The sequence below is a fragment of the Pinus tabuliformis genome, chromosome 2_1 (genome assembly GCF_031772625.1).
Source record: "Pinus tabuliformis cultivar Carrire ecotype Pingquan chromosome 2_1, CPIR1, whole genome shotgun sequence".
Lineage (NCBI taxonomy): Eukaryota > Viridiplantae > Streptophyta > Pinopsida > Pinales > Pinaceae > Pinus > Pinus tabuliformis.
The window spans coordinates 942925120-942952391 of record NC_142299.1 but is presented as its reverse complement, the minus strand read 5'-3'; the positions used below and the strand labels follow the sequence as shown (position 1 = coordinate 942952391).

General features: G+C 40.8%; 1 protein-coding gene across 1 annotated transcript in view; it reads left to right on the top strand.

Annotated features, from left to right (window-relative positions):
• The first annotated feature begins 3751 nt into the window (after positions 1-3751).
• Positions 3752-27272, top strand: part of LOC149203746 (uncharacterized) — a 127454-nt gene continuing 103933 nt past the window's right edge. The window contains exon 1 of the mRNA XM_089401968.1: positions 3752-4149. Coding sequence (XP_089258094.1) covers positions 3752-4149 — 398 coding nt within the window. The remainder of the gene's footprint in view (positions 4150-27272) is intronic.

Sequence of the window (27272 nt, the reverse complement as noted above, 5' to 3'; positions counted from 1 at the left end):
AGAGGAATTTGTCATACAGTTCCTGTTCCATCTATTTGTACATTATGGCCTTCCAAGAGAAATAATTACAGACGGTGGACCACAGTTTGCTGGGAACAGAATAGCTGCAACACTCAACAACTATCATGTCCAGCATAAAATCACTACTCCATACCACCCACAGGCGAATGGACAGGTAGAAAGCAGCAATAAAATAATAGAAGCAATTCTAACGAAAACCATTGTGTCACATAGACGTGATTGGGCTGCCAGACTACCTGAAGCACTGTGGGCTTACAGAACAACATGGAGAAGCACCACTGGTTACTCACCTTATCAATTAGTGTTTGGAAAACAACCCATTTTCCCCATAGAATTCGAAATCCAAACATTACGAACAACACAGGAAGTTGGCTTAGATCTAACCGAGGCACAGATTAATTGATTGCAGCAGATCAATGAGTTGGATGAAATTAGGCTCTCTACACTTCAAAACACTGCCCTGATCCAACAGTAGCGAGCTAAATGGCATGATGCTCTCATTAAAAATAAAGTCTTCCACGAAGGAGACTGGGCTCTTTTGTATGACTCCAGGTTTCAGGACTTCCCTGGGAAACTCCAGACTCATTGGTTGGGACCATATGAAATTCAGAAGGTACATGACAATGGGACCCTTACTCTAATCACTATTGACGGTTCTGGATGTGCCTTCAAGGAAAATGGCCACCGAGTTTGTCTCTATCGCAAACCACTCACTCGGGAGTCTTTCTGCTAGCAGCTACACCGAGACTCTGATATGGAGATTTTGGGGGAGGAAGAGAAGTCTTCCTCACCTGTAATTCATTAAAGAATTCATTTCTTTTTACAGTTTGTACATAAGTTCTTTTTTTTGAATCATTTTTTGCACATACTTTTGAATTAATGTTTTGCTGTCATTTTTGTTGTTCCTGTTTCAAAAGAACAACATTTTCTTTTGGCTGTTCCTTTTTCAAAAGAGAAAATCCCTTTGGATCAGCCGTCATCTCGTTGTAATTTGGATCTTTTTCTTTATTTTTGCATGTTTTGCTATTCCTTTTCCAAAGGAACAGCATTTTCGATTTTTGCCGTTCCTTTTCCAAAGGAATGGCATTTGTGTGTTTTTGTTGTTCCTTTTCCAAAGGAACAACATTCTTGATTTTTGTTGTTCCTTTTCCAAAGGAACGACATTTTCTTGTTTTGTTGTCCCTTTTCTAAAGGAACAACATTTCGATTTCTGTTGTTCCTTTTTCAAAGGAACGACATATCTGCATGTTTTGCTGTTCCTTTTCCAAAGGAACAACATTTTCGATTTCCGCTGTTCCTTTTCCAAAGGAACGGCATTTTTGCATGTTTTGCTGTTCCTTTTCCAAAGGAACAACATTTTTTATTTTTGTTGTTCCTTTTCCAAAGGAACGACATTTTTGCGTCTTTTGTTGTTCCTTTTTCAAAGGAACAACATTTTTGGTTGCTGTTGTTCCTTTTTCAAAAGGAATGGCATTTCCGTGTGTTTGTTGTTCCTTTTCCAAGGGAACAACATTTTTTATTTCTGTTGTTCCTTTTTCAAAGGAATGGCATTGGAATGTTCTATTGTTCCTTTTCCAAAGGAACATCATCTATGTGTTCTGCTATTCCTTTTTCAAAGGAACGACATTTTTTTCTATTTGTGGTCTTTTGTTGTTCCTTTTTCCAAAAGGAACACCACTTACATGCTTTTGCTCTCCCTGTGAAATAGCTTGTTCCTTTTGCTTATCTAAATTAAGGATGCTTATTGCTCCTATTCTTTCAAGTCTTTTAGAATACAACTATGCACTTATGCAATGGATACAAAATCACAACATACTGAAATCAGCCAATCATAAATCGCTATCTTTATAAGACTCTGCTTTGGTAAGAGGACAAAGGGAAGGAAACACTTATTTATCATCTTATGCTGTCATTGTTTTACTAATTCTGCTATGATTGTACATCTTTATCATGATGACCCATTTTTAATCCTCTTTGATTATTATTTAGGAATAAGAGAAAAGGGTTTATATCTTCCTATTGAGATGTTAAGACTTCTTCCACCATTCCTACTCTTAAGGAGTGTTGAACCACCCCTTGGGTATAAATAAGGGAAAATACTTTATGAAAAAGAAAGAAAAAAGTAAACATGACTTATAAGTTGTCAAATGTAGGATAGGGGGTCTCATTAAGAGCCAGCCTACCATGATCATGAGGACAAAAGCGAAGTGGCATTCCCACAATGGCCACCACACTAGGGATATGGTCCAAAAGGTATATCAAATAAACAACCCTTGGAACAGGAGGTTTCATCACGAGCCGGCCTACCTACTTTTCGCGCCTTCCTCGTGAATGGCATTATGGTTAATTGGTCACCAAGCCAGCATAATGGCCTACATTTTGACATCACACAACATTCCCTAAGTATAAACAAAGGATCACGGTTCCATGGGTGAAATAAACAACTCTGCCAAGGTTATGGACACCTGTCGGCAGTAGAGCACTGTTAATGATATTGAAGTCACATTATTTACACCAATAGGTGAGTTATTAACACCCTTCTGTTTCTTATACCTTAGTAATTAATCATATATCATTTCTTGAATTATATAACGCATGTAAATTTATTATCACCAATCATGGCAGAGTAATTGACAATGACCACAGGAGATTTGGAAAGTACAACATATGTCCTATCCTCCCAGCCTTGCATCATATCACAGTAGCCTCTTACGTAATAAGCGATCTAATTCTATGCCTCGATTTCGGTAATTCGCTATTTTTGTAAACATGGCATATTGCCATACGCTGTTCCTTTATGACTCTGTTTTAGAGCGGGCACTGCTCCTTTATTTGATGGCTGGAACAGCCTATCACATTGCGGGGGGGAGGTTAACCTCATTATTCCCTGGATTACGTGTCATCTCACTATTCGGGAAAGTTGTGTACTAGGGTATGGCACGGCTCAACAGCATACTATTTTTATTTTTTCTACATGAATTGCTGTTCATAAGCCATTTCTATTGTATACTCTGTTTTTTTGAACAAGTCTTGCGTCTATTAGCCCTTATGTGTTTCAACAGCATGAATAGTTGTCGTTCCATTGAGAGTTTACAGTGAAACCATGGGAGGAAGATTGATTTGGAGGGAACCACAGGTGTTGACAGTCTTCGCTGCTGCCTGGGAAATCCTGGCAAGAGCAGGGTCGCCGACTTATCTCAACTGCTTGCAGGAGTCTAACGAGACGGTGGCAATTGAATTCCTGCAGAATTTGCAAGAGGATTACTCCACAGTGAGGGGGAGACATATAGCAGTCATTGATGACATAATCGTAGAAGTCTCAGGACTACCAGCCACCGGACTTGTATGGACGTTAAAAAGGGAGAGATTGCAGAAGATTATAGAAATCTTCCGGGACGAAGGCCAGAGCCTGGCAATTAGAGGAAAGGGAGTTCTAGTAGCAACGCTAGGAGAGCCCTGGGCAGAATTGGCAAGGACCGTTCAAAGCTACATCACCTGTGAAGGCAGAAAAGACGTGGTAAGACCACGACATCTTAAACTCTTAGCTGTACTAAAGCAAAAATGCTCTGTAAATTTACCTGCATTTTTGAATTCATTACTTCATGACGTTGCACGGAGCATAAAAAAGGCACAACATGTAGAGTCAGTCGTTAGTCATCATGGGTTGATTCGGTTAATTGTCAGCCATAGCCTCACCCAGAAGCAGAGCAACTGGGAAGACCTAACTGCCATGATAAATGGGGGATTGATCGCACCATCCCCAAAACGTAAACATGGCACCAGTACACCAGAGTGTCCAAAAAAATGCAGGGAATTAGCAAAACGGAAACATGCCAAAAGTACATCCGAGCGTCCAGAAAAACGCAAGGAATTGGCAAAGCGTAAACATACCACCAGTACACCCGAATCGCCAGAAAAACGCAGGAAATCAGTCTGGCTAGCACAGATACGAGGGAGGCTAGAGAAGCTCCAGGAAAACACCAGCTGGCCGGTAGAAATTGAAGATGAGAAACCCTCACCGCTAGAAGGGGAGGCTGAGCAATCTGAAGAAGAAGAAGAAATTGAAGAAGGAGCCGAGCATTCTGAAGAAGAAGCCGAGCAATTTGAGCAGGAGGAGGAAATGGAACAGCAGGAAGGTAGCCCATTGCAAGACCAGTGGGAGAAGATGAATTGGCCGAAGTCTTGACCAATATGGGCGAATATGGCCAACCTTCCAGTCCATCAGACCTCCATGATGAAAAGAAATCCCAGGAGGAAAATGCACCTGAAGAATCACATGCAAAGGAGGTAGAAGAAGGGAATCTGCCTGTTCATGATGAAGAGATGATAGGAGATACTGAACAGGAACAATCTGTTCCTAACCAAAAGACACCGGAAGAAATTCAGAAGGAAGCAGGGGCAGAAAGAGAAGTCGCCCAAGAAATACAGAACCAGTTAGGGTTCCTACCCCAAAACAGCCAGAGCAGAACAGTGAAGAAGCACCCCAGAAGGAAAATCCGGGAACTAGTCACAGTCCAAGCCGTAGTGAACAGCCTACTGCTCCTTCTAAGGAAATTTTGGAGATTAAAGAATTGCGAAAGGAATAGCAGAGATTATTGAATATAATAGTCCAGCTCCACCAGCAGATTAGGATCCTGAAAGCAAGGCAAAGGGTAAAAAGGACTTCAGGAAGGAAAAAGGTGACCACTCCAGCAAAACCCCACAAGGCAAAGGGGCAGAGGACTAGAATTCATCCTGCTGTTCAAAACCCTGTCGAGAACCAGGCTGCTGTTCCAAATGATGCTGAGGAACAGACTGTTGTTCCAATTGAAAAGGAATAGCAACAGACTGATATTCACGTTAAAATAGAAATGGATGACATGATGACCTGTGATAAGGAAATTCAAACGGAGGCACCACTTTCAGGAGTGATAAGGGTTCTGAACTCAAAGCAACGCAATAGGAAAGTTCAGGTAAAACTCTCGGCCTCCACTGCTGCATGGAGAAGAGATCCAAAAATAGTAACCCTGCGAAAGGGGTTGAAGCAAGCTCAGCAAGAAGTAAAAAATCTTAGAGAGCAAATGGTCCCTCGCGAAAAGTATGAAGAGCTACAACAGCAGCTTAGGAACATCAATCAATCTGAAAGCCAGGCTTTTGAAGGTTAGCGGAAGGAACAATAGAAAGTCGCAAAGGTAACACGTAGGCTAGATATCGTTATCAAGAAGATGGATACCTTGTGTTCTTTATACAATGACGTCTTAAAATGTAGAGACCCTGCCAAGAATTATGCCCTGTTTCTACTGGAACGGTATTTGCAATTAAAAATAAAAGCTGTTAAAGCAGGTGCTCCCATACAAATTAACACTGTCAATGATTTTATAGACTGCTGTAAGCACTACGGGGTAAAAGTCCAGAGACTGCTGTGTGAGTTTTATTTACATAACCTTGTATTAGACCAGGAGATCAAGCTGAACCCTGGCCCTTTTGTTGGAGACATCCAATTGCAGGCGTTCATCTCATTTGGAGTTAATCAAATTAAATGGCTTAAATCCTATAATACTTTCCAGAGGCAAGAAAACGACTTAGATTTGTGGGTAAGGGCTGAGCCTAGGAACCCAGTACAGTTGTGGAAAGCACATAGAAACCTCATGAAGACTCCGGGTGTAAATGAAACATTAGGTCCCATGCATGAGGCACAGATTCGATAGGGATTAGAATACTTTCTTTCTATCAAAGACCTTGCCATTGATGCAGCTAAATTTCGGTATCAAATCTCTAACCCGAATATCCAGCTCAGGGAACCGTTTAAGTATGAGAATTTTAAATTAGCTACAAACCGCTTGCACCTCTATGGCGAAATCATTTTGAGGGCAGGGCCATCCTGGTTAGGATATAGGTTCTGGAGTCCAATTATTTGGCACCCTGCACCCAGATACCAAGCCCTATATGAGATGCCCGAGGGTTAGACAGGCCATTCCTTTGACTACCTAGTTACTCATCATGGTTGTAGGCCTCCACATGAGATTCCATCTCCAGCCTATTCTCTCACTGCCTTACATGTCAACTACAATGTTTGCATGAGGGCATGAAACAGGGTAAGCAGGGGGGTGTGTGGAGTACTAAAGAAGGTATGTTTTTGATGATTATTTCAGTATCTTTTCATTAGAACTTGCAAACCTTTTTGCATCATGAACTCGGAAAATGATAAAGAATTATAATAAAACATGTGAGATTAATATACAAGACTAAAACGCTGACAATTGTCATTTCCTTATGCAGGGAGGAGTGAAAACGAGAAGTTGTTGTTCCAAAGGAAAGGACAAGGACGGGTTAACCCTGTCCCTTTGACGGGAGACCGAATGCAAACAAAACAAAGAAAATCAAAGCGAATCAGACCAGAAAAGGAGGTGGAGATATCAGCTCGGTGCAGGAAAGAAAAGAAATGACTGAGGACTAACAGTTCGGCGAATCCCTCAGGATCCTTGATCCTGACGGATCGTTGTTTTATCTATTTTTTCACTTAGACATCTCCGCCGTCACCCTTATAAAAGGGACAACACTGTTAGCTCGGGAGGGGGTTAGACATGATTATGCTTTTATGTAATTTCTTTTAAGATCAAAACTTTGATCATCGAGTCTCAATAAGAACTGGTTTATTGTAATTCTACTTTATGCATTAATACAAACTTGGTGATTACTTCATCTCTGAGTCTAGATTAACTTCAAGCGGTGTACCCCTAGAGGCTAAGGGCCCGGCCCTGGAGGACACTTGCTCCTGTATTATTACGTTGGTTTATGTGTGGTTCGCCTATCGTCGTTATTTGGTAATCTGATGTGTTTTATAAGTTTACATCACATGCTCTGTTATGTTTAATTCATTAAGGTTTCCACAGACAGAACTATTGTATTGACTCTGCATCATATTACTGTTCTTTTAAGAGTTGATCTAATATTACTAGTCTTAACAGAATACTGTTACTATTCCATTACAGAGCTTTTGTGCTGTGCACCTGTTCATTCACGTTACGGAATTCATCTTGGGAGTTATGTTCTTTACGATTGTTGGATTTATGAACAATGCTGTTCTATTTTGAAACGCAGTCGTATTCCTTCTAACTGAGATTGATACTTGGATCAGATTACTATTTAAGTGTGTTGTGTGCATATATGGCTTTCAAGCGTTGTTCCATAGTTTATCAGTAATCAGTGTTGTTCCATTGGTGTGTGCTATTTGATTTGCCCTTAAGAGTGAAAGATTGCTATTTGATTACGATTAATGCATTTGATCTGATAGATTAAGATTGTTACTGCTTGTGAGACTTAGTTGTTTTTTTATTTCTTAGCTGCTGTCCTATTTTGGAATTGTTGTTCCATTACAGACTTGCTGTTCGATTTCTTATTTGTTGTTCCATTTCTTATCTGCCGTTCCATTTCCTGTCATTTTTTATTTTGGTGTGAGGGACGATCTAAGGCTGTAGTGAGCATTGGCATTTACTGTCCGGCTCCCAGATCCACGATCTATTCTCTGATTTCCTTTTCCATCAGTTTCCAAAGGGAGGGGTTATTGCTACTGAACCCTTGACTGATAAGTTGCTTAGTCTTTTGAGTGTGTGATTTACTTTTTTGAAGAAGTCAAGCTGTAGACAAGCATCCATTTACTCTTGTATTTCTGAACACTGTACTACTAGCATTACTCTGGCAAATGATAGCCTCAGACTGAGACACTCTTTGAAATAACAAAACGCTCCCGGATTGACATATTATTGTGAGTAATTAGAGGTGAAAAATATCATCATGTGCACCCGCAACATCTTTTCAGGTGGAAAAACAACATGTTAATTAGATAACCTAAAAATAGAAATACAAGACTTACCTCATGATGACTCTCTCATCATCAAAATCCTCATCATCTGTCTCGACATAGTTCTTCCTTCATATATCATAATTCCCAAGGATCCAAATTGATAACCAAGTTATCATTCTTCTAATAGAGATATCACCCAACGTTGATAATTAATATATATAGATTCTAGAGATAAATTCATAACATGCTTAACCATTTCTTAGTAAGTCAATTCCATATACCTTAGACATCATTTCATCCAATGAAATATTCATTATGCATGTGACCAACCTTTCTTCTAGGATTATATGAATCCTACCTAAAGGTTACTTTTAAATATGCCTTCCTAATCTTTCACACAATCATTTAGCTATATGCATTTTTCAATGGGATTGCAACTTGAACAACTACATTCCTTCATCCCCTTTTATATTGATATTTTCATAATTATTATTCTAAGAGTCTTAACTCTTATAGGATCATGATGATCCATTTTGGAAAAATGACCTCTTTTAACATATTGTTAGAGAATGTATGGATGAACACTTATGAAGAATGGTTCCCAAGATTTACATTCTTAAAGGACTAGATGATTTCAAGAAAAAAATAGTATACTTAAAATATACTACTATCACATGCTTCTATTTGATATTCCATACTCAAAATGATGTATGCATACTCCTTCAATGGACTTGATAGCATTGGTCTTCTCAGGGTCGTTCATGTAACAACCCCAACTAGGTATACCCAAAGTAACCATGCCAACTAGGATAACCATGAGACAAGAGGCTACTATAATCAGATTCAACCTCCTATGTCACTTAAGGAAGTGGAATCGATGGAACATCATACATAGTCATCCAACATCATCAAAAGAACCCTCAGAAGATAAGTTAGCCACTCTGATAGCCTATCCTTGGGTCCCACTATTATTCTGGATCTTTTAGTCCATATTCGCTCTCATGTTATGGGCAAGGGAGCGACTAAACTAAAGTCACTCTTAGAGGCTTGCTTGCCAGTGCCTGTGGACTGGAATTGCACGTTATGTGTCAGTAACCCGGGATTTAAGCCACTTTTCTAGCCCAGAATCTCGACCTCCACCCAAAATTTGCTACAACCTTCAAAATTCATTAAGGACGTGGTAACAATGTTGATAAATCAAAATAAAACTCATGACTAGGCCTGAGCATCCCCAACCAAGACTAACATTCTATTAAACACTTGGTATCAATGCAACCTATAGGTCTAGGATACAAGACAAAGCAAAAATGACTCAAACAACTTATGAAACATAAACAGAAGGATCACCTTCTTCATTGAACTACTACATCATCAATTGGGTATTGTATCTATCCATTTAACAGTTATAAGCAAATACATGAAATAACCATGACATGAAACAATCATTTAACCATGTTTATAACCCGCATAAATCTATGTAAATATCAGAGATAAGACATTCATTAAACCCACATATAAATTAGTGAAAAAGTAAGAGAAATTAGCTTTTATTAATCATTGGCAAATATGAACAAGTTCGAGACTTCCACGTACCACCCGCCCATAGACATGGCTGAACTAAATCTCTCTTTTAGCTAGTCACCCCCCTACCATATTCCAAGCATGAATATAGGATCTCATAGAACAACCAAGGAAATCCATAGGTTAAACCATCTCCACCCTCATCAAACCATGATCAAACCAAAACTAGTGCTCCAATCACAACCGGGAAAAACTTGGAATGTTATTCGGAATCCATCACTATCCTTCAGGACTTTTATGTCTCCTTATCTCTCAGGCTTTACCACAATCCAAACCCAGATCACTAGGCCCTAAACTGAGACATCTCCCTTAGGCTTTACCATGTATCCCACTGAAACTTGTCAAGGCATTCCTAGGCCTTTTGGAATGGAACATGAGACCACCTCCGCCTCAGATTCCGAAATCCATCTGACAAACCAAAGCTCAAAAACTGAAAAAACATCCCAACATACCATGACAACTAGAAAAAGGTAAGACTAGGCTAAAGACCATTGTCATAATGCAACTAAACCATGCCACCGACAACAAGGGAGCCATACACCAACATGCAAAGCCATGTATGTCAAAACCAGCTAGGAAATCACACATGCAAAAGGTTACCTGCAAGTATTCATGTTGAAGCTCCCTGATATTGCTCTTCCTTCCTTGATCCTTGCTTTCCTTCCTTTCCCCTTGCTTGATTTTCCTTCCTTGCTCTAAAGCTAGAGTTCTCCAAGAAAAGCCTAAGTTAAAAAGAGAGTGAGAGAGAGAGAGAATAATGAGAGAGCTCCAAACTTGAACTAACAAAAGGTTTAACTAACAAAAGCCATGAACTGGTCCTCATAAGCCTTTTTATTAATGATCCCTCTATTTTCTTCATTTTCCTCCTCACGTGCAACCTATGACCTTTCACCTTACTTTTCTCCTAATTTCCTTTATTCTCATAAATAAATGTGCCAAAAAGTCATTTTTGCCTTTTAATGCCTTTGCCTTAGCCTTTTCCAATTTTAATTAGCCAAAACAAACATCTAGTGATGCCCACTAGGATATCTTTGCCAAACATTTAGCTTGGAATAAGTGTCCCTTAACCGTGGTCTTATTTTGCCTTTATTAACTTTTATTACATGAAATTTTCACCAAGGCTGTTACAGAACCCTCACCCTTGGGGAACACATCCTTGGTGTTAAACCACATCGTGATCTTAGAAAAATTGCTGAAAAGAAAACATATTTCCCATGGAGCTTTATAACTTAGCTCGTTGCAGTATTTACAATGAAAGACCTGCTCAAAAGAAAAACATCATAACAACATGACAATATAAAAACCATAATAATATGACACCCATACTACTTATTGGAGCCTTAAACTTAACTCATGGCAGTATTTACATCCATATATATATACATATCAAAATACCAAAGACATCAGCAAAACATATACCAAACATTGAACCAAAACTGCTTTGCCTCAACCGGAAAACAATGAAGGATATAGGGCCTGCATCTGACCCACTATCTTCCATGTAGCTTCTTCACGCCCAAAGTGCTTCCACTACACTTTAACTTGCTTTATGACTCTATTCCTGGGCATGAGATGTTTATGCTATAGTATGCACTAAGGCTTAGACTGGAAGTACCTTTCTTGTTCACCCACAACAGACCAATCAATAACATGATCATCATCCTTTATATACTTCTTAAGCAATGAAATATGGAAAAAATCATGGAATTTCATTGTTTGAGGTAGTGCAATTCGATATGACACTGGTCAAATCCTCTCAAGGATCTAAAAAAGGCTGCAATATCATGGTGGTAACTTGGCACATGAACCAATCTTCAAAGAGCTTTTATTGGGCTTGTTACATAACATTTTATCACTATCCTTGTACTCCCCATTCCTTGATCTGGGAGGATCTATACATTGAACCCCACATGCTTTTCCTTCATGAAGAAACTCCCATTGTGTCCCTATTCATGAGCAGATAAATTCCCTTTTGCACCATTTCCCCTGAAACTTCTGTGTTTCCCATTTTACAAGACTGTCGCTAATGGCCTTTGTCTCCCCCGCGTCGATGTGCATAGATTAGCCCTAGTCCTCGTGTTGACCGGAGTGACTAAGTTGTGTTCCAGTTGCGTCGGTCTTGTTATGGAAAGTTTTCTAAATTAGAGCTGAAGCTTCCAGCTCTAGAAGCTTTGTAACAGAAGTCTGGTAAATGGTTTGGCTGGATGGGGTCAAGGATGACAGTTTGGGTTCCTTGCCCCTATAATGGTGGAACTACCTCAAGGTATAAGACCTTCTCCCATGAGAAGAGGATCCATCTCCCATCCATATTTCCTATATAAACCTCCCTTCTTCCCAAGCACAAGCTAATCATAGTTTTTGGTTGAGTGTTGATGCTATTTTCGTTTGGAGTAGAGAACAAGCTATTACTAGTTGTAGCTATCTAGTTGTGTGAGGGAGAAGTGTGATTTCGTTTGGAGTGAAGCCTAAAGGGAAGAGATTTAAAACTATTTTTTCTTGAATCCATCATGAAATGCTAGCAAAAGTGTGTGGGAACCTGGTCTTGTCAAAGGAAGACTGCAATGCCAAGACAAATGGTTGTAATCTCTCTTAGATATTAATATATGCAACTATCGATTGATTTCCTACATGTTTTGTAATATTACATATTCATGGCTTAATGTTTCTTGACTTGTTAAGTAGGTTGAATTGAAATTTGTTTTTTATCATGTTTGTTGTCTATTGTTGTTTACTTGTTTCAGGATTTTGAATAAGGAAGCGAGAGATTGCTGTTGTGAGCAAGCGAGGAGATCATCAAGCAGCATAAGCGGGCCAAGAGGTAGGCCTTCTTGATTGATTATAACCTATTGTGGCCACAACCACCACCCTATTAAAACTTGCTCTGGTAGCAAATTTGAATGGGTCCCCTAGAAGTTTGATCTTTCATTTCTCTAAATGATAACTCCCCGAATGATCCGTTTTTGTCCCAGGGATTTTAACTCTCTACTGAGTCAAATCTTCAATTCTTAATGGTTAAGACCCCCTAAATAAATCTCTGCGGCATGATTCATTTATAACCCAGTCTAGTCCTTCATTCATATCCTTCATCGAGACTTTTTCAATCCTCATAAACCTTCATGGTGCTCTATACCCACACATATAATCAACTCCCACTCTTTACTATGGGTGTATATGGGCTCAACCCTCAAAACCTTCTATCACGTCCTTATTTCTATATCAATGCTTTGATAATAGAAATATTATACAATTATGCATAACTTACCCTTTTCACGCTTCCTCAGTCTTTACACATCTCTCGATGCATGCCTTCATCGCTTATCGCAATCGCTTGACCACTCCTCCATCGCATATCACTTTTCACATTGGTAAAGGTCTAAGGTCTATCTCCAATGAGTTATTGTGATGCTATCAATTCTATGATCGCATCAGGTATCGCAAACGGCACTTTCAATGCTGATACATAAGACACACCATGATTCACAGACCCACCAGGATTATTAAGCATAACTCATATATTTTTCGGGTCTGCTTCCCCTATCGCAAATTGCAATCGGTGAAGCCCAAGGCCCATACATAATGCATTCTGTGATATGGCGGACCCGCCAGGATTATTAAGAACAACACATATGATTTCGGGTCCGAAGCCCATCGTAAATCACAATCGGTAGAATTTAAAGCTTATACATAAGGCAAGATGCGATATAGCAGACCCAATGGGACTATTAAGCATAACACATATGATTTTGGGTCCGCTCCCCAATCACAAATTACAATTGCTGAAACCCAACATTTATAGATAAAGCACGATGCGATATGGCAGACCCGTCGGAATTATTAAATGCAACACATATATTTTTGGGTCTAGCCAATCGAAAATCACAATTGGCAGGACTAGGGGTGATGTTTCATGTGACTTCCCGCTGCGATATGCGATTGCAACTTGATCACATCGCAACCTTGGCTGAACCAGGGGCCGATTCTTTCACACTTGTTCCTTTGATTTTATAAAAGTTTTATTAAGGGCAACATTTGTGTTTTTAGGAGTTTTTGTCGTATCTCTGATAATCATAACTAATGATGATCATTCTGTAGGTAAGGACCAAGTGTTACAGGGAAAAGTGTCTATATAGAACTGCTCTATCCCACTAAGGTGTGACAGCTACCTTAGAAACAAACAGAGAAAAGCTACTTTCGTTTTTCCTTTATGAATTATAGATAGAGAGGAACAAAAAGACCAACCTCTGTCTTGCGCTAATCTCCTGATTTGATTGCCCTCTTCTTTGATAGTCTTTAGTTACCTGCTCCCTTGCACGCCCAGCTTCACAAAGTACCTGTAAGATCACAGAAGCATAGCACTATACAAAGACATGGATCTATAATCATAAACAATCTAGGATCCGATGTAAATTGACCATACAAATGTAACAAGCATCAATGACACAAGAGCATGGAGGAAAACTTGAATAGCTTTTATTGATAAAACAAGAAAGAGCCAAGAGGAGTTACAACTAGTTGTTCTGACCCAGCATCAACCTCCCAGCAAAGAAGCCCCTCTTCACCTCAAACAAAGCTTAGATCACCCAACAATCTGATGTTTATCTCAAGAAACCAACAGCAATTCCTTACAATATGCAAAATTCCAGCCTCCGGATCTCTGGGATGAGGGATCCATATATAGATGTCTGTAATGGAGATGAGTCAGCTCATGATTTGATTAGTGTCTTCCCTCTGATAGTTCTTGCTTCCACTGGAGATTTATGGTCTCTTACTCATCCTTGGTCGAATTCATTGAGGCAAGTGTCACATGAGAAGATTCTAGAAGTTTCCATTGCCTCTCCACCTCGCGGAATGATACTACCATTTGTCATTTCTCGCCCATCACACCCCACAGAAGGGATTTTTGAAATGCAACGCACCCACATGGTGTATTTAGGTGAGATGAAATGCACTTGGCCAGTGGAGCAGCTGAAATGATCCTGTTTTGACCAATTTTGAGCAGTTTTTCATGGAGAACTTCTGGGAGAAGCTGTAATCTGTTGACCTTGCTCCTTTAGGGGTTAGAACAACACTTTTAGGGACTTAGGAACCCTTGATTTATGGACATTTCATGCTTGGGGTTGTAGGGCCCAAAAATGTCTATAACAGTTTCCCCCTAAAGCATGATGTCGTTAATCTTTTGATGTCGGGTGAAATGCTTTATTATGAGGATCCGAAGTTCTTTCAATGCTGGGAGGAGACCTATAATAAGATACAATACAATACATTATCTTCATAATATTTTCATGATCTAGCTGAGGCGGGCATTCCCATGCTCAACTTTATAAATTCATTTTCATGTACATAGGACAGACAATCGTCTGAGTGTAGACTGATGATTCTGATAGAGCCATCATCCTTTTGATTGGATGATTATCTGTGCGGCAATGATGTACATTTGATGTCTTTATTTCCCTGAATATATATCGCAACCCGGATGGATGAAACTAGATCCGGGGTCTTCAATCTCGTTCGATCTTCACTCGAAGTACAAGTCGATCCATGTGAAAGCTGTTCTGGAGTCGAACATGGAAAGTCATCACCTGATTACCAGCCAATGATGTAAGCTGTTAACAGGCGCGAGAGGAATCACCGATAATGATAATGACCCTCAAGGTATTGCAGTACAATTCACGTGGTGTGAATAAAGGACTTGGTTTCAAACACCACGCAAAATCTTTCGGTCGAAGGCCATTAATGTAAACCTGTCGCCGGAAGTGAGAAACTTGCCATTGAGGCATGCAAGCTTCAAAGTACTGAATGGGGTGTTCCTAGATCAACTTCTTGGATAATGAGCTAATGTCGACAAGAAGCGATCTGTCACAGGAGGGCCTTAATGAATCCCACATCAATGACATGGAATGGAGCAAATGACTTTAATGGAGGTGAAAACGATCTGGTGATATAAGGTTCAGGGTGGCGATCATGAAAGAATGGAGTATAAATGTATGGTAGTGGGTGAGACACAGGTGAATTCTCTAAATGACTTCTCTTGAACATATCGGCGACACTGTTGTGATGGATTGGTAGCATTAACCCCAAATGTGGATGGTATGATGGGACCATGGTGATGTGACCGGTGAATGAAACAACCCAACCCGACTCGGACACGGAGTGGAAGTGTCATGTTCAAGAGCGACTTGCTACCAACAAAGTTTCTTCAAGTTTTCTTCTCAATTTTTCCCCAGTCATTGCTGACCAGTACCTCTTTATTTTTGTCAAGCTTGAGGAGGATAACATATGCTTGTTCTATAATTTTCCCTTCAGGCAAACCCATCACTATGTTTTAATGAGCCTAGCGATAGTGAAACTCGTTCTCGTCTATAGACAAGTTTGTCGCTATTAATCTTTTTAACGAGTTTAACGACAAAGATAACTCGGTCCTTTTCAATTTTAGAGAGTCTGAAAAGGAACGTAAAGGTAACTCCAAAATTCCTTTTTCGTCATCTAATCCCTTAAGTCCGAAAAAGTATAAAACAATGCAAAAGGGATGAATTTTCGATACTTTTAACGAGCCGAACAAAACAAGCACTCGATCTTTTTGTGTAATAATCCCTCAGGTCCAAAAAGATTAAAATTTAGAGGAGGGATAGCACTTCCTGTGCCTTTCATGAGCTGGAGAGGCCAATGGCTCGGCAATCTTTTCATATTTTATGAGTCAGTTGAAAAGAGCTTAAAGGAGACTCGTCTTTTGAGGAACGAGTGATAAAATGGGTAGCAACCAATTCCAGGTAAGGTTTGGAATTTTCCAATCACGGCAGTGTTACAAGGATAGCTAGTGAAATCACTCTTCGCAGCTGTTCCTCAAAATGGATAAACAATCAAATGGAGGTGAATGATCAGCCAATGCAAAAGTGGAGGTGATGGTGCAAACACGACCAAGGCTTTAATGGCTAAAGTACTACATTCACGATGGTTATTTACCGGGGAATAGTTCATTTTTAATGAGATTAAACGCGGGGGGAAACATTTGCTCATGGCTTATGTTTATTTTTTAATGAGCTTGAACTATGAGCTAAAACTGCTCGATGCGGGTTTATTTTTTAATGAGCTTGAACCCTGCGGTAACACTGCTCGTGATAAGTTTGCATGCCCCCAGCATAATAATGAAAATCGAGGTGCATGCCCCCCCAAGCTTCATTGCATTCAACACGGTGGTTGGAATGAAGGTTTACCTTTGAGATTTGGAAAGGGGATTTGTTTCATTTTTTTAATGAGGTTAACACAGTAAAAGAACTTTCCTCATGACTCCTTGTTTCATTTTTTAATGAGGTCAACACGAGATAAGAACCATCCTCGAAATCCACCATATTTACAGTATTTGATAGAAAATAAAAAACTGATGGATGATTAAGGTTGCTGGAATAATCTTCGTGGTAATCCAAAGGATGGGAGAGATGGTGGTAATCTTCCCATGGTGCCTCTCCTATCATCATTGATTGAATGATTCCTTCGTCTGTAGAATGTACATGCGACCAAGGATCTGAAGAGGTGCCATATTCCTTAGACCTGTCTATCCAAACACTCGGCGAGTGTTGATTTGGGTTTTCCCCCCAAGCCAAGAAAATTGATTGCTACAATATTTCTAAAATGGCGATGATCCATGCTGACAAAATGTTTAGGAATCTTCCGAATCCATTAGATATAGAAGATTTCATATTGTAGGTTTCCATTGTGGCCACTTCCACCAAATTACTTGGAGGCGGTAGGGAAAGAGTACCCATTAAGGCAGGGTCTTTTAGGAGGCCTACTCCAATATTTTGAAGAGAATGATTGCTTTCATGGATCATTGGAATGTTTCCCGTAACTAGTGAACTGTTGGGGAGAAATGTTTGTTGGTCGACGATTGTAATTCCTCCTTGAAAGGGAAATGCAATCTTCCTGAAGTAGGTCGACACAACTGCGGCCATGGCATATATCCAGGGCCTTCCCAGTAGGATGTTGTAATCGAGGTTTCCGTCGATTACTTCAACATCAATTTCTACTGTTTTTCCCCCTAGTTCAACTTGCAAGTTACTTAAAATCCCGTATAGAGTGTATGAACGTCCATCAAATGCTTTTAACGTTGTTGATGATCGTGACAAGGGTGGTGAGCCTAAATTTTTCCAGCAACTCATCGACATAATACATGTAGATGCCCCCTCATCAATAATTGTTTGATGAACAGTTTTGTTGAGGGCTTTCACTTGAATAAGGAAAGCTAGTTGAGCTAGTAACTTAGGGTCATATCCTTTGTGATTAAAGGATACAAGATTGGAATCCATTGGGTCAATCCCACCTATTACTGATAATAGAGCCTGCTTTTGGGAGGTGCAATTTTGCAGTACCTCAAGTGTTGACATAGCGGACAGTGATTGGGCCAGGTCCTCTACTATATTATAATTCTGTGCTACTTTTGCACGAGGATTAAATGTCGATTTGTGTACTACTCCCTTTGGCGGTTTTATCATTGGTTCAGGAATGATGGGTGGCACAACTTCGGTCAAAGTTGTTGTCGAACTACTAGGTTGTTCATTAGCCTTGTTATTCGACAGCTGTGGATTCCCATAATCTTTATTCCTTGTCAAAGCATCATTTTGCTGCTTTGAGATAGACAATATAAGCACTTGGGATCGGGAAGCATTTTGATTAGCAACCAGTTTCGTTCCCGGGTTTGGAAACAGATCAGTCAATACTGCTGGGGTTTTTGAACTCTTAAAGAGTTTCTTAACTTCAGCTTTATATGGACAATCTCTCGTCCAATGATCCTCATCGCATATAAAGCATGGATTTTTTGGTTTCCTATCTCCAGGAGGGTTTGAAGAAGATTTTTCAGGTGATTACTCTTCCTGTTTCTTCTTCTTCCCTTTTCCTTTCTTCTTGCCCCCTGGTTGTTTGGTTTCTTTACCTTTATCTGTCGATACGGCATTTACTTCCGAGGCAAGAAGTTCATCTTTTGCATTTTGACCTGAAATCTTACGGGCCTTTTTGGATGTAGCCTTTGTCGATTTCGTGTTTGTTGTGCCAATCACGCCATCGCCGGCATGAGTCATTGTTTGATTTAGGAGGAGGAGGAATTGAGAATTCCGGTCTAGGGGCGTCAGGTATTTTATCGTAGAGCATGCTAGACTGAGTGTAAATCAAGTCCAAATATTGCGCACGAGCGATAACTTGCTCTTCCGTTACGACTCCCCCCTTTGCCACATCTTTCGTAATGGAAGGTAGTAATGACTTGATAAACCATTCAGCTAAGAGCTGATCAGGAACATACGTTTTTACCATTCTACGACAACGTCGCCACTCATGTATATGATCAGATATGTGAGTGGCTGTTGTCTATTTGAAATTAGTAAGGAGTTCTGTTCCCATTTCGTACCTTATTGGTAATTGAAAATGGGTTAAAAAGGTTGTGGCTAAGGTACTGAAGTTGTCGAATGAAGCTCTAGGCAATTCGATGTACCATTTTGTTGCTGGACCTGTTAACGTCGTCTGAAAAAGGTGAAGTCTTATCGAATCATCATTTAGGGTGTTTGATGAACACCATAGATGAAAGGCCATCACATGATTCGACGGATCTTCACCCGGATTTCCATTAAATTTAGGAATATCTGATGGAAGTTTATGCGGAATCGCTGGCCACCAAGGGGCGTAAGTGATTGGATCGTTTGTTAACCGATTTAAATAAGGTAACTCTAAAGTTGCCACAAAGGGTAACTGCTAATTCAGGTTAGGTGAAGCATAGCCAGGATAAGATGGGATTGCCTGAGCAGTTGGTCTTTGCATACCGGCATAATGCATTTGATGCTAGTAACTTTGGTAAGGTTGGTGAGCATGACCACTGTAAAATGGTTGATTTTGACCATTTTGAATATACGACTATCCACTATTTGCAAAGATTTGTTGCTCAGAACCTTGGTATACTTGTTGGAATTGTAGTTGTTGGTATTACACTAGCCATGGTTGTGAAGCCATGTGTTGTTGCCCAATACTAACATTTTAACCAAGAGGAGGGGTGATTGTACCCGTCTGAACCTGTGTCATTCCTCCAGTCGGCGATTGTGGTTGAGTTGCAGGGTCAAGGGCCTATTGCATTACAACCTGAGAGACTTGAGGTTGGCATACAATAGGCAGCGCTTGAACTTGCGACGCTGTCACAATAGCTGGCGTAGTTGGTATATTTGACATAGGTAAGCATTGTTGCATCGAGTATACAACTCTTGGTTGTTGAGGTAGTATTGGTACCCAACCGCTTGAGGTGATTCCAGTATAACCCGAATGTTGTTGTGAACTCCTGTATGGATATCCTCCCGGAGGGGATAATGAAAGGGTATACTGCCCCCCATATGGTGGTAATCCATAACTCAAGGGAATCGTTTGCCCTTGAGGGCCAGACTGCCCAAATTGACCTCCAAATGGATCAATTTGTTGAGACTCAACATAAGAGTTTCCGGATATTATTTTGGATGAACAAATAGGAACATACCATACTGTCGAAATGGCCCCTGAGTGGGCCCCTTCTAGCGGATGAGAGCTAGTTGGGACAGATGGTATACCGGCGAACATTGTTGGAGTGATAGCAGGGAGTTCTACCGTCGCTGTGTCAGACGACACAGTCTTAGATGTTGATGGTTGTTCAGACATTTCTAGTCTATCCAAAAGATTACCTAGCGATTCTACGGGAGCTTCCGCTGGTGGTAGACTAACTTCTAATGAAGAAGGATATAGAGTGATCCCGACTCCAAATTGCAATGGAGTACTTGTCGGAGGATCTTCCACAATCTCTTCTATGGCAATCAGACCAGGTGGAAGGGGAAGACCGTCAGGTCCATAGAATATTTCTGGTGCCAAAGAAGGTATGGAATCGACAGCGACAGATGTTTAAAGAGCAAGACTCTCCGAACCAGTTGAAAATGGAACTAGTTCGGTAACACAAGTGTTTACTCTCGGACTAGGATCAGTATCACTGTCCTTCTGTGGCTGCTGAACTTCTTCTGTAGAGGCAGGGATTCCAGAAATGTTTGGAGTAACCGGAGTCTCTGATGTTGTTGGAACACTTGTTCTAACTTTAACAGGAGATTTAGAACCGGTTAAACGAGTTCACTTTGTCCGTACTAGCTTCGATTCTGGAGACAAAGACGGTTGACTCGTAAGCCTCCGCGAACGATGGGGTTTCAATTGAATTTCTTCCACGATTTCGGATTACTCAATCAACTAAAAATAAAGGGGAAGTATGTTTCCGAATTAAATGAATTTTAGACGCTTTGACACAACTTGTTTTTTCAATTTTTAAGAGTCGAGAAAAAACAGAAGATGACTCTAGTCTCCTTCGATTTTTAATGAGCCTGAAGTGACAAGTGCTCAGATGGACCTTTTCTGTTAAGGAGTCTAAAAAGGAATGAAAGGGACTACTCTGGAAATCTAGGTAGAGGGATTACCAAACCAATCACAAAACTGCAGAATACTTTTTACGGTACAGCAGTCAATATTCCCGAATGCTGTGTTTAGTGCATTGCGATCGATAGGGTGGCAGACATGGCTTCCTATGGATAAAGGATTAAGCCTATTGGGGTCTCCCAAAATATACTCGACAGTACGTGGGAACACAAGTCCGTACTGGCACTTATCGTCTCAAAGTGGAGGAATCACCCAACCATCAGTGAGAACAACAGTTACCAAGCTTTACGACGCCAGAATACGTCTCTAGCCTAGACTTCTAAATGTTGTGCGTTAAGATCCAAAGAGTTATTAGATTCATTGAATTTATTTTAAGTTGATCTTGTTTATGAAGTTTGCCGTTCAGGTTCACCGCGGATGTAGATGTAATTCCTAAAATGCAATCTAAGATGATAAGCAAACTTTTTATCTTCTTTGTGCAATGAAAATCCTAGCTACAATCTCTCGTCCAATGATCCTCATCGCATATAAAGCATGGATTTTTTGGTTTCCTATCTCCAGGAGGGTTTGAAGAAGATTTTTCAGGTGATTACTCTTCCTGTTTCTTCTTCTTCCCTTTTCCTTTCTTCTTGCCCCCTGGTTGTTTAGTTTCTTTACCTTTATCTGTCGATACAGCATTTACTTCCGAGGCAAGAAGTTCATCTTTTGCATTTTGACCTGAAATCTTACGGGCCTTTTTGGATGTAGCCTTTGTCGATTTCCTGTCTGTTGTGCCAATCACGCCATCGCCGGCATGAGTCATTGTTTGATTTAGGAGGAGGAGGAATTGAGAATTCCGGTCTAGGGGCGTCAGGTATTTTATCGTAGAGCGTGCTAGACTGAGTGTAAATCAAGTCCAAATATTTCGCACGAGTGATAACTTGCTCTTCCGTTATGACTCCCCCCTTTGCCACATCTTTCGTAATGGAAGGTAGTAATGACTTGATAAACCATTCAGCTAAGAGCTGATCGGGAACATACGTTTTTACCAATCTATGACAACGTCGCCACTCATGTATATGATCAGATATGTGAGTGGCCGTTGTCTATTTGAAATTAGTAAGGAGTTCTGTTCCCGTTTCGTACCTTATTGGTAATTGAAAATGGGTTAAAAAGGTTGTGGCTAAGGTACTGAAGTTGTCGAATGAAGCTCTAGGCAATTCGATGTACCATTTTGTTGCTGGACCTGTTAACGTCCTCTGAAAAAGGTGAAGTCTTATCGAATCATCATTTAGGGTGTTTGATGAACACCATAGATGAAAGGCCATCACATGATTCGACGGATCTTCACCCGGATTTCCATTAAATTTAGGAATATCTTATGGAAGTTTATGCAGAATCGCTGGCCACCAAGGGGCGTAAGTGATTGGATCGTTTGTTAACCGATTTAAATCAGGTAACTCTAAAGTTGCCACAAAGGGTAACTGCTGATTCAGGTTAGGTGAAGCATAGCCAGGATAAGATGGGATTGCCTGAGCAGTTGGTCTTTGCATACCGGCATAATGCATTTGATGCTAGTAACTTTGGTAAGGTTGGTGGGCATGACCACTGTAAAATGGTTGATTTTGACCATTTTGAATATACGGCTATCCACTATTTGCAAATATTTGTTGCTCAGAACCTTGGTATACTTGTTGGAATTGCAGTTGTTGGTATTGCACTAGCCAAGGTTGTGAAGCCATGTGTTGTTGCCCAATACTAACATTTTGACCAAGAGGAGGGGTGATTGTACCCGTTTGAACCTGTGTCATTCCTCCAGTCGGCGATTGTGGTTGAGTTGCAGGCTCAAGGGCCTGTTGCATTACAACCTGAGAGACTTGAGGTTGGCATACAATAGGCAGCGCTTGAACTTGCGACGCTGTCACAATAGCTGGCGTAGTTGGTATATTTGACATAGGTAAGCATTGTTGCATCGAGTATACAACTCTTGGTTGTTGAGGTAGTATTGGTACCCAACTGCTTGAGGTGATTCCAGTATAACCCGAATGTTGTTGTGAACTCCCGTATGGATATCCTCCCGGAGGGGATAATGAAAGGGTATACTGCCCCCCATATGGTGGTAATCCATAACTCAAGGGAATCGTTTGCCCTTGAGGGCCGGACTGCCCAAATTGACCTCCAAATGGATCAATTTGTTGAGACTCAACATAAGAGTTTCCGGATATTATTTTGGATGAACAAATAGGAACATACCATACTGTCGAAATGGCCCCTGAGTGGGCCCCTTCTAGCGGATGAGAGCTAGTTGGGACAGATGGTATACCGGCGAACATTGTTGGAGTGATAGCAGGGAGTTCTATCGTCGCTGTGTCAGACGACACAGTCTTAGATGTTGATGGTTGTTCAGACATTTCTAGTCTATCCAAAAGATTACCTAGCGATTCTACGGGAGCTTCCGCTGGCGGTAGACTAACTTCTAATGAAGAAGGATATAGAGTGATCCCAACTCCAAATTGCAATGGAGTACTTGTCGGAGGATCTTCCCCAATCTCTTCTATGGCAATCAGACCAGGTGGAAGGGGAAGACCGTCAGGTCCGTAGAATATTTCTGGTGCCAAAGAAGGTATGGAATCGACAGCGACAGATGTTTGAAGAGTAAGACTCTCCGAACCAGTTGAAAATGGAACTAGTTCGGTAACACAAGTGTTTACTCTCAGACTAGGATCAGTATCACTGTCCTTCTGTGGCTGCTGAACTTCTTCTGTAGAGGCAGGGATTCCAGATATGTTTGGAGTAACCGGAGTCTCTGATGTTGTTGGAACACTTGTTCTAACTTTAACAGGAGATTTAGTACCGGTTAAACGAGTTCACTTTGTTCGTACTAGCTTCGATTCCGGAGACAAAGACGATTGACTCGTAAGCCTCCGCGAACGATGGGGTTTCAATTGACTTTCTTCCACGATTTCGGATTACTCGATCAACTAAAAATAAAGGGGAAGTATGTTTCTGAATTAAATGAATTTTATACGCTTTGACACAACTTGTTTTTTCAATTTTTAAGAGTCGAGAAAAAATAGAAGATGACTCTAGTCTCCTTCGATTTTTAATGAGCCTGAAGTGACAAGTTCTCAGATGGACCTTTTCTGTTAAGGAGTCTAAAAAGGAATGAAAGGGACTACTCTGAAAATCTAGGTAGAGGGATTACCAAACCAATCACAAAACTGCAGAATACTTTTTACGGTACAGCAGTCAATATTCCCGAATGCTGTGTTTAGTGCATTGCGATCGATAGGGTGGCAGACACGGCTTCCTATGGATAAGGGATTAAGCCTATTGGGGTCTCCCAAAATATACTCGACAGTACGTGGGAACACAAGTCCGTACTGGCACTTATCGTCTCAAAGTGGAGGAATCACCCAACCATCAGTGAGAACAACAGTTACCAGGCTTTACGACGCCAGAATACGTCTCTAGCCTAGACTTCTAAATGTTGTGCGTTAAGTTCCAAAGAGTTGTTAGATTCATTGAATTTATTTTAAGTTGATCTTGTTTATGAAGTTTGCCGTTCAGGTTCACCGCGGATGTAGATGTAATTCCTAAAATGCAATCTAAGATGATAAGCAAACTTTTTATCTTCTTTGTGCAATGAAAATCCTAGCTACAATCTCTCGTCCAATGATCCTCATCGCATCTAAAGCATGGATTTTTTGGTTTCCTATCTCCAGGAGGGTTTGAAGAAGATTTTTCAGGTGATTACTCTTCCTGTTTCTTCTTCTTCCCTTTTCCTTTCTTCTTGCCCCCTGGTTGTTTGGTTTCTTTACCTTTATCTATCGATACGGCATTTACTTCCGAGGCAAGAAGTTCATCTTTTGCATTTTGACCTGAAATCTTACGGGCCTTTTTGGATGTAGCCTTTGTCGATTTCGTGTCTATTGTGCCAATCACGCCATCGCCGGCATGAGTCATTGTTTGATTTAGGAGGAGGAGGAATTGAGAATTCTGGTCTAGGGGCATCAGGTATTTTATCGTAGAGCGTGCTAGACTGAGTGTAAATCAAGTCCAAATATTGCGCACGAGCGATAACTTGCTCTTCCGTTACGACTCCCCCCTTTGCCACATCTTTCGTAATGGAAGGTAGTAATGACTTGATAAACCATTCAGCTAAGAGCTGATCGGGAACATACGTTTTTACCATTCTACAACAATGTCGCCACTCATGTATATGATCAGATATGTGAGTGGCCGTTGTCTATTTGAAATTAGTAAGGAGTTCTGTTCCTGTTTCGTACCTTATTGGTAATTGAAAATGGGTTAAAAATGTTGTGGCTAAGGTACTGAAGTTGTCGAATGAAGCTCTAGGCAATTCGATGTACCATTTTGTTGTTGGACCTATTAACGTCCTCTGAAAAAGGTGAAGTCTTATCGAATCATCATTTAGGGTGTTTGATGAACACCATAGATGAAAGGCCATCACATGATTCGACGGATCTTCACCCGAATTTCCATTAAATTTAGGAATATCTTATGGAAGTTTATGCGGAATCGCTGGCCACCAAGGGGCGTAAATGATTGGATCGTTTGTTAACTGATTTAAATCAGGTAACTCTAAAGTTGCCACAAAGGGTAACTGCTGATTCAGGTTAGGTGAAGCATAGCCAGGATAAGATGGGATTGCCTGAGCAGTTGGTCTTTGCATACCGGCATAATGCATTTGATGCTAGTAACTTTGGTAAGGTTGGTGGGCATGACCACTGTAAAATGGTTGATTTTGACCATTTTAAATATACGGCTATCCACTATTTGCAAATATTTGTTGCTCAGAACCTTGGTATACTTGTTGGAATTGCAGTTGTTGGTATTGCACTAGCCATGGTTGTGAAGCCATGTGTTGTTGCCCAATACTAACATTTTGACCAAGAGGAGGGGTGATTGTACCCGTCTGAACCTGTGTCATTCCTCCAGTCGGCGATTGTGGTTGAGTTGCAGGGTCAAGGGCCTGTTGCATTACAACCTGAGAGACTTGAGGTTAGCATACAATAGGCAGCGCTTGAACTTGCGACGCTGTCACAATAGCTGGCGTAGTTGGTATATTTGACATAGGTAAGCATTGTTGCATCGAGTATACAACTCTTGGTTGTTGAGGTAGTATTGGTACCCAACCGCTTGAGGTGATTCCAGTATAACCCGAATGTTGTTGTGAACTCCCGTATGGATATCCTCCCGGAGGGGATAATGAAAGGGTATACTGCCCCCCATATGGTGGTAATCCATAACTCAAGGGAATCGTTTGCCCTTGAGGGCCGGACTGCCCAAATTGACCTCCAAATGGATCAATTTGTTGAGACTCAACATAAGAGTTTCCGGATATTATTTTGGATGAACAAATAGGAACATACCATACTGTCGAAATGGCCCCTGAGTGGGCCCCTTCTAGCGGATGAGAGCTAGTTGGGACAGATGGTATACCGGCGAACATTGTTGGAGTGATAGCAGGGAGTTCTACCGTCGCTGTGTCAGACGACACAGTCTTAGATGTTGATGGTTGTTCAGACATTTCTAGTCTATCCAAAAGATTACCTAGCGATTCTACGGGAGCTTCCGCTGGCGGTAGACTAACTTCTAATGAAGAAGGATATAGAGTGATCCCGACTCCAAATTGCAATGGAGTACTTGTCGGAGGATCTTCCACAATCTCTTCTATGGCAATCAGACCAGGTGGAAGGGGAAGACCGTCAGGTTCGTAGAATATTTCTGGTGCCAAAGAAGGTATGGAATCGACAGCGACAGATGTTTGAAGAGCAAGACTCTCCAAACCGGTTGAAAATGGAACTAGTTCGGTAACACAAGTGTTTACTCTCAGACTAGGATCAGTATCACTGTCCTTCTGTGGCTGGTGAACTTCGTCTGTAGAGGCAGGGATTCCAGAAATGTTTGGAGTAACCGGAGTCTCTGATGTTGTTGGAACACTTGTTCTAACTTTAACAGGAGATTTAGAACCAGTTAAACGAGTTCACTTTGTCCGTACTAGCTTCGATTCCGGAGACAAAGACGGTTGACTCATAAGCCTCCGCGAACGATGGGGTTTCAATTGACTTTCTTCCACGATTTCGGATTACTCGATCAACTAAAAATAAAGGGGAAGTATGTTTCCGAATTAAATGAATTTTAGACGCTTTGACACAACTTGTTTTTTCAATTTTTAAGAGTCGAGAAAAAACAAAAGATGACTCTAGTCTCCTTCGATTTTTAATGAGCCTGAAGTGACAAGTGCTCAGATGGACCTTTTCTGTTAAGGAGTCTAAAAAGGAATGAAAGGGACTACTCTGGAAATCTAGGTAGAGGGATTACCAAACCAATCACAAAACTGTAGAATACTTTTTACGGTACAGCAGTCAATATTCCCGAATGCTGTGTTTAGTGCATTGCGATCGATAGGGTGGCAGACACGGCTTCCTATGGATAAAGGATTAAGCCTATTGGGGTCTCCCAAAATATACTC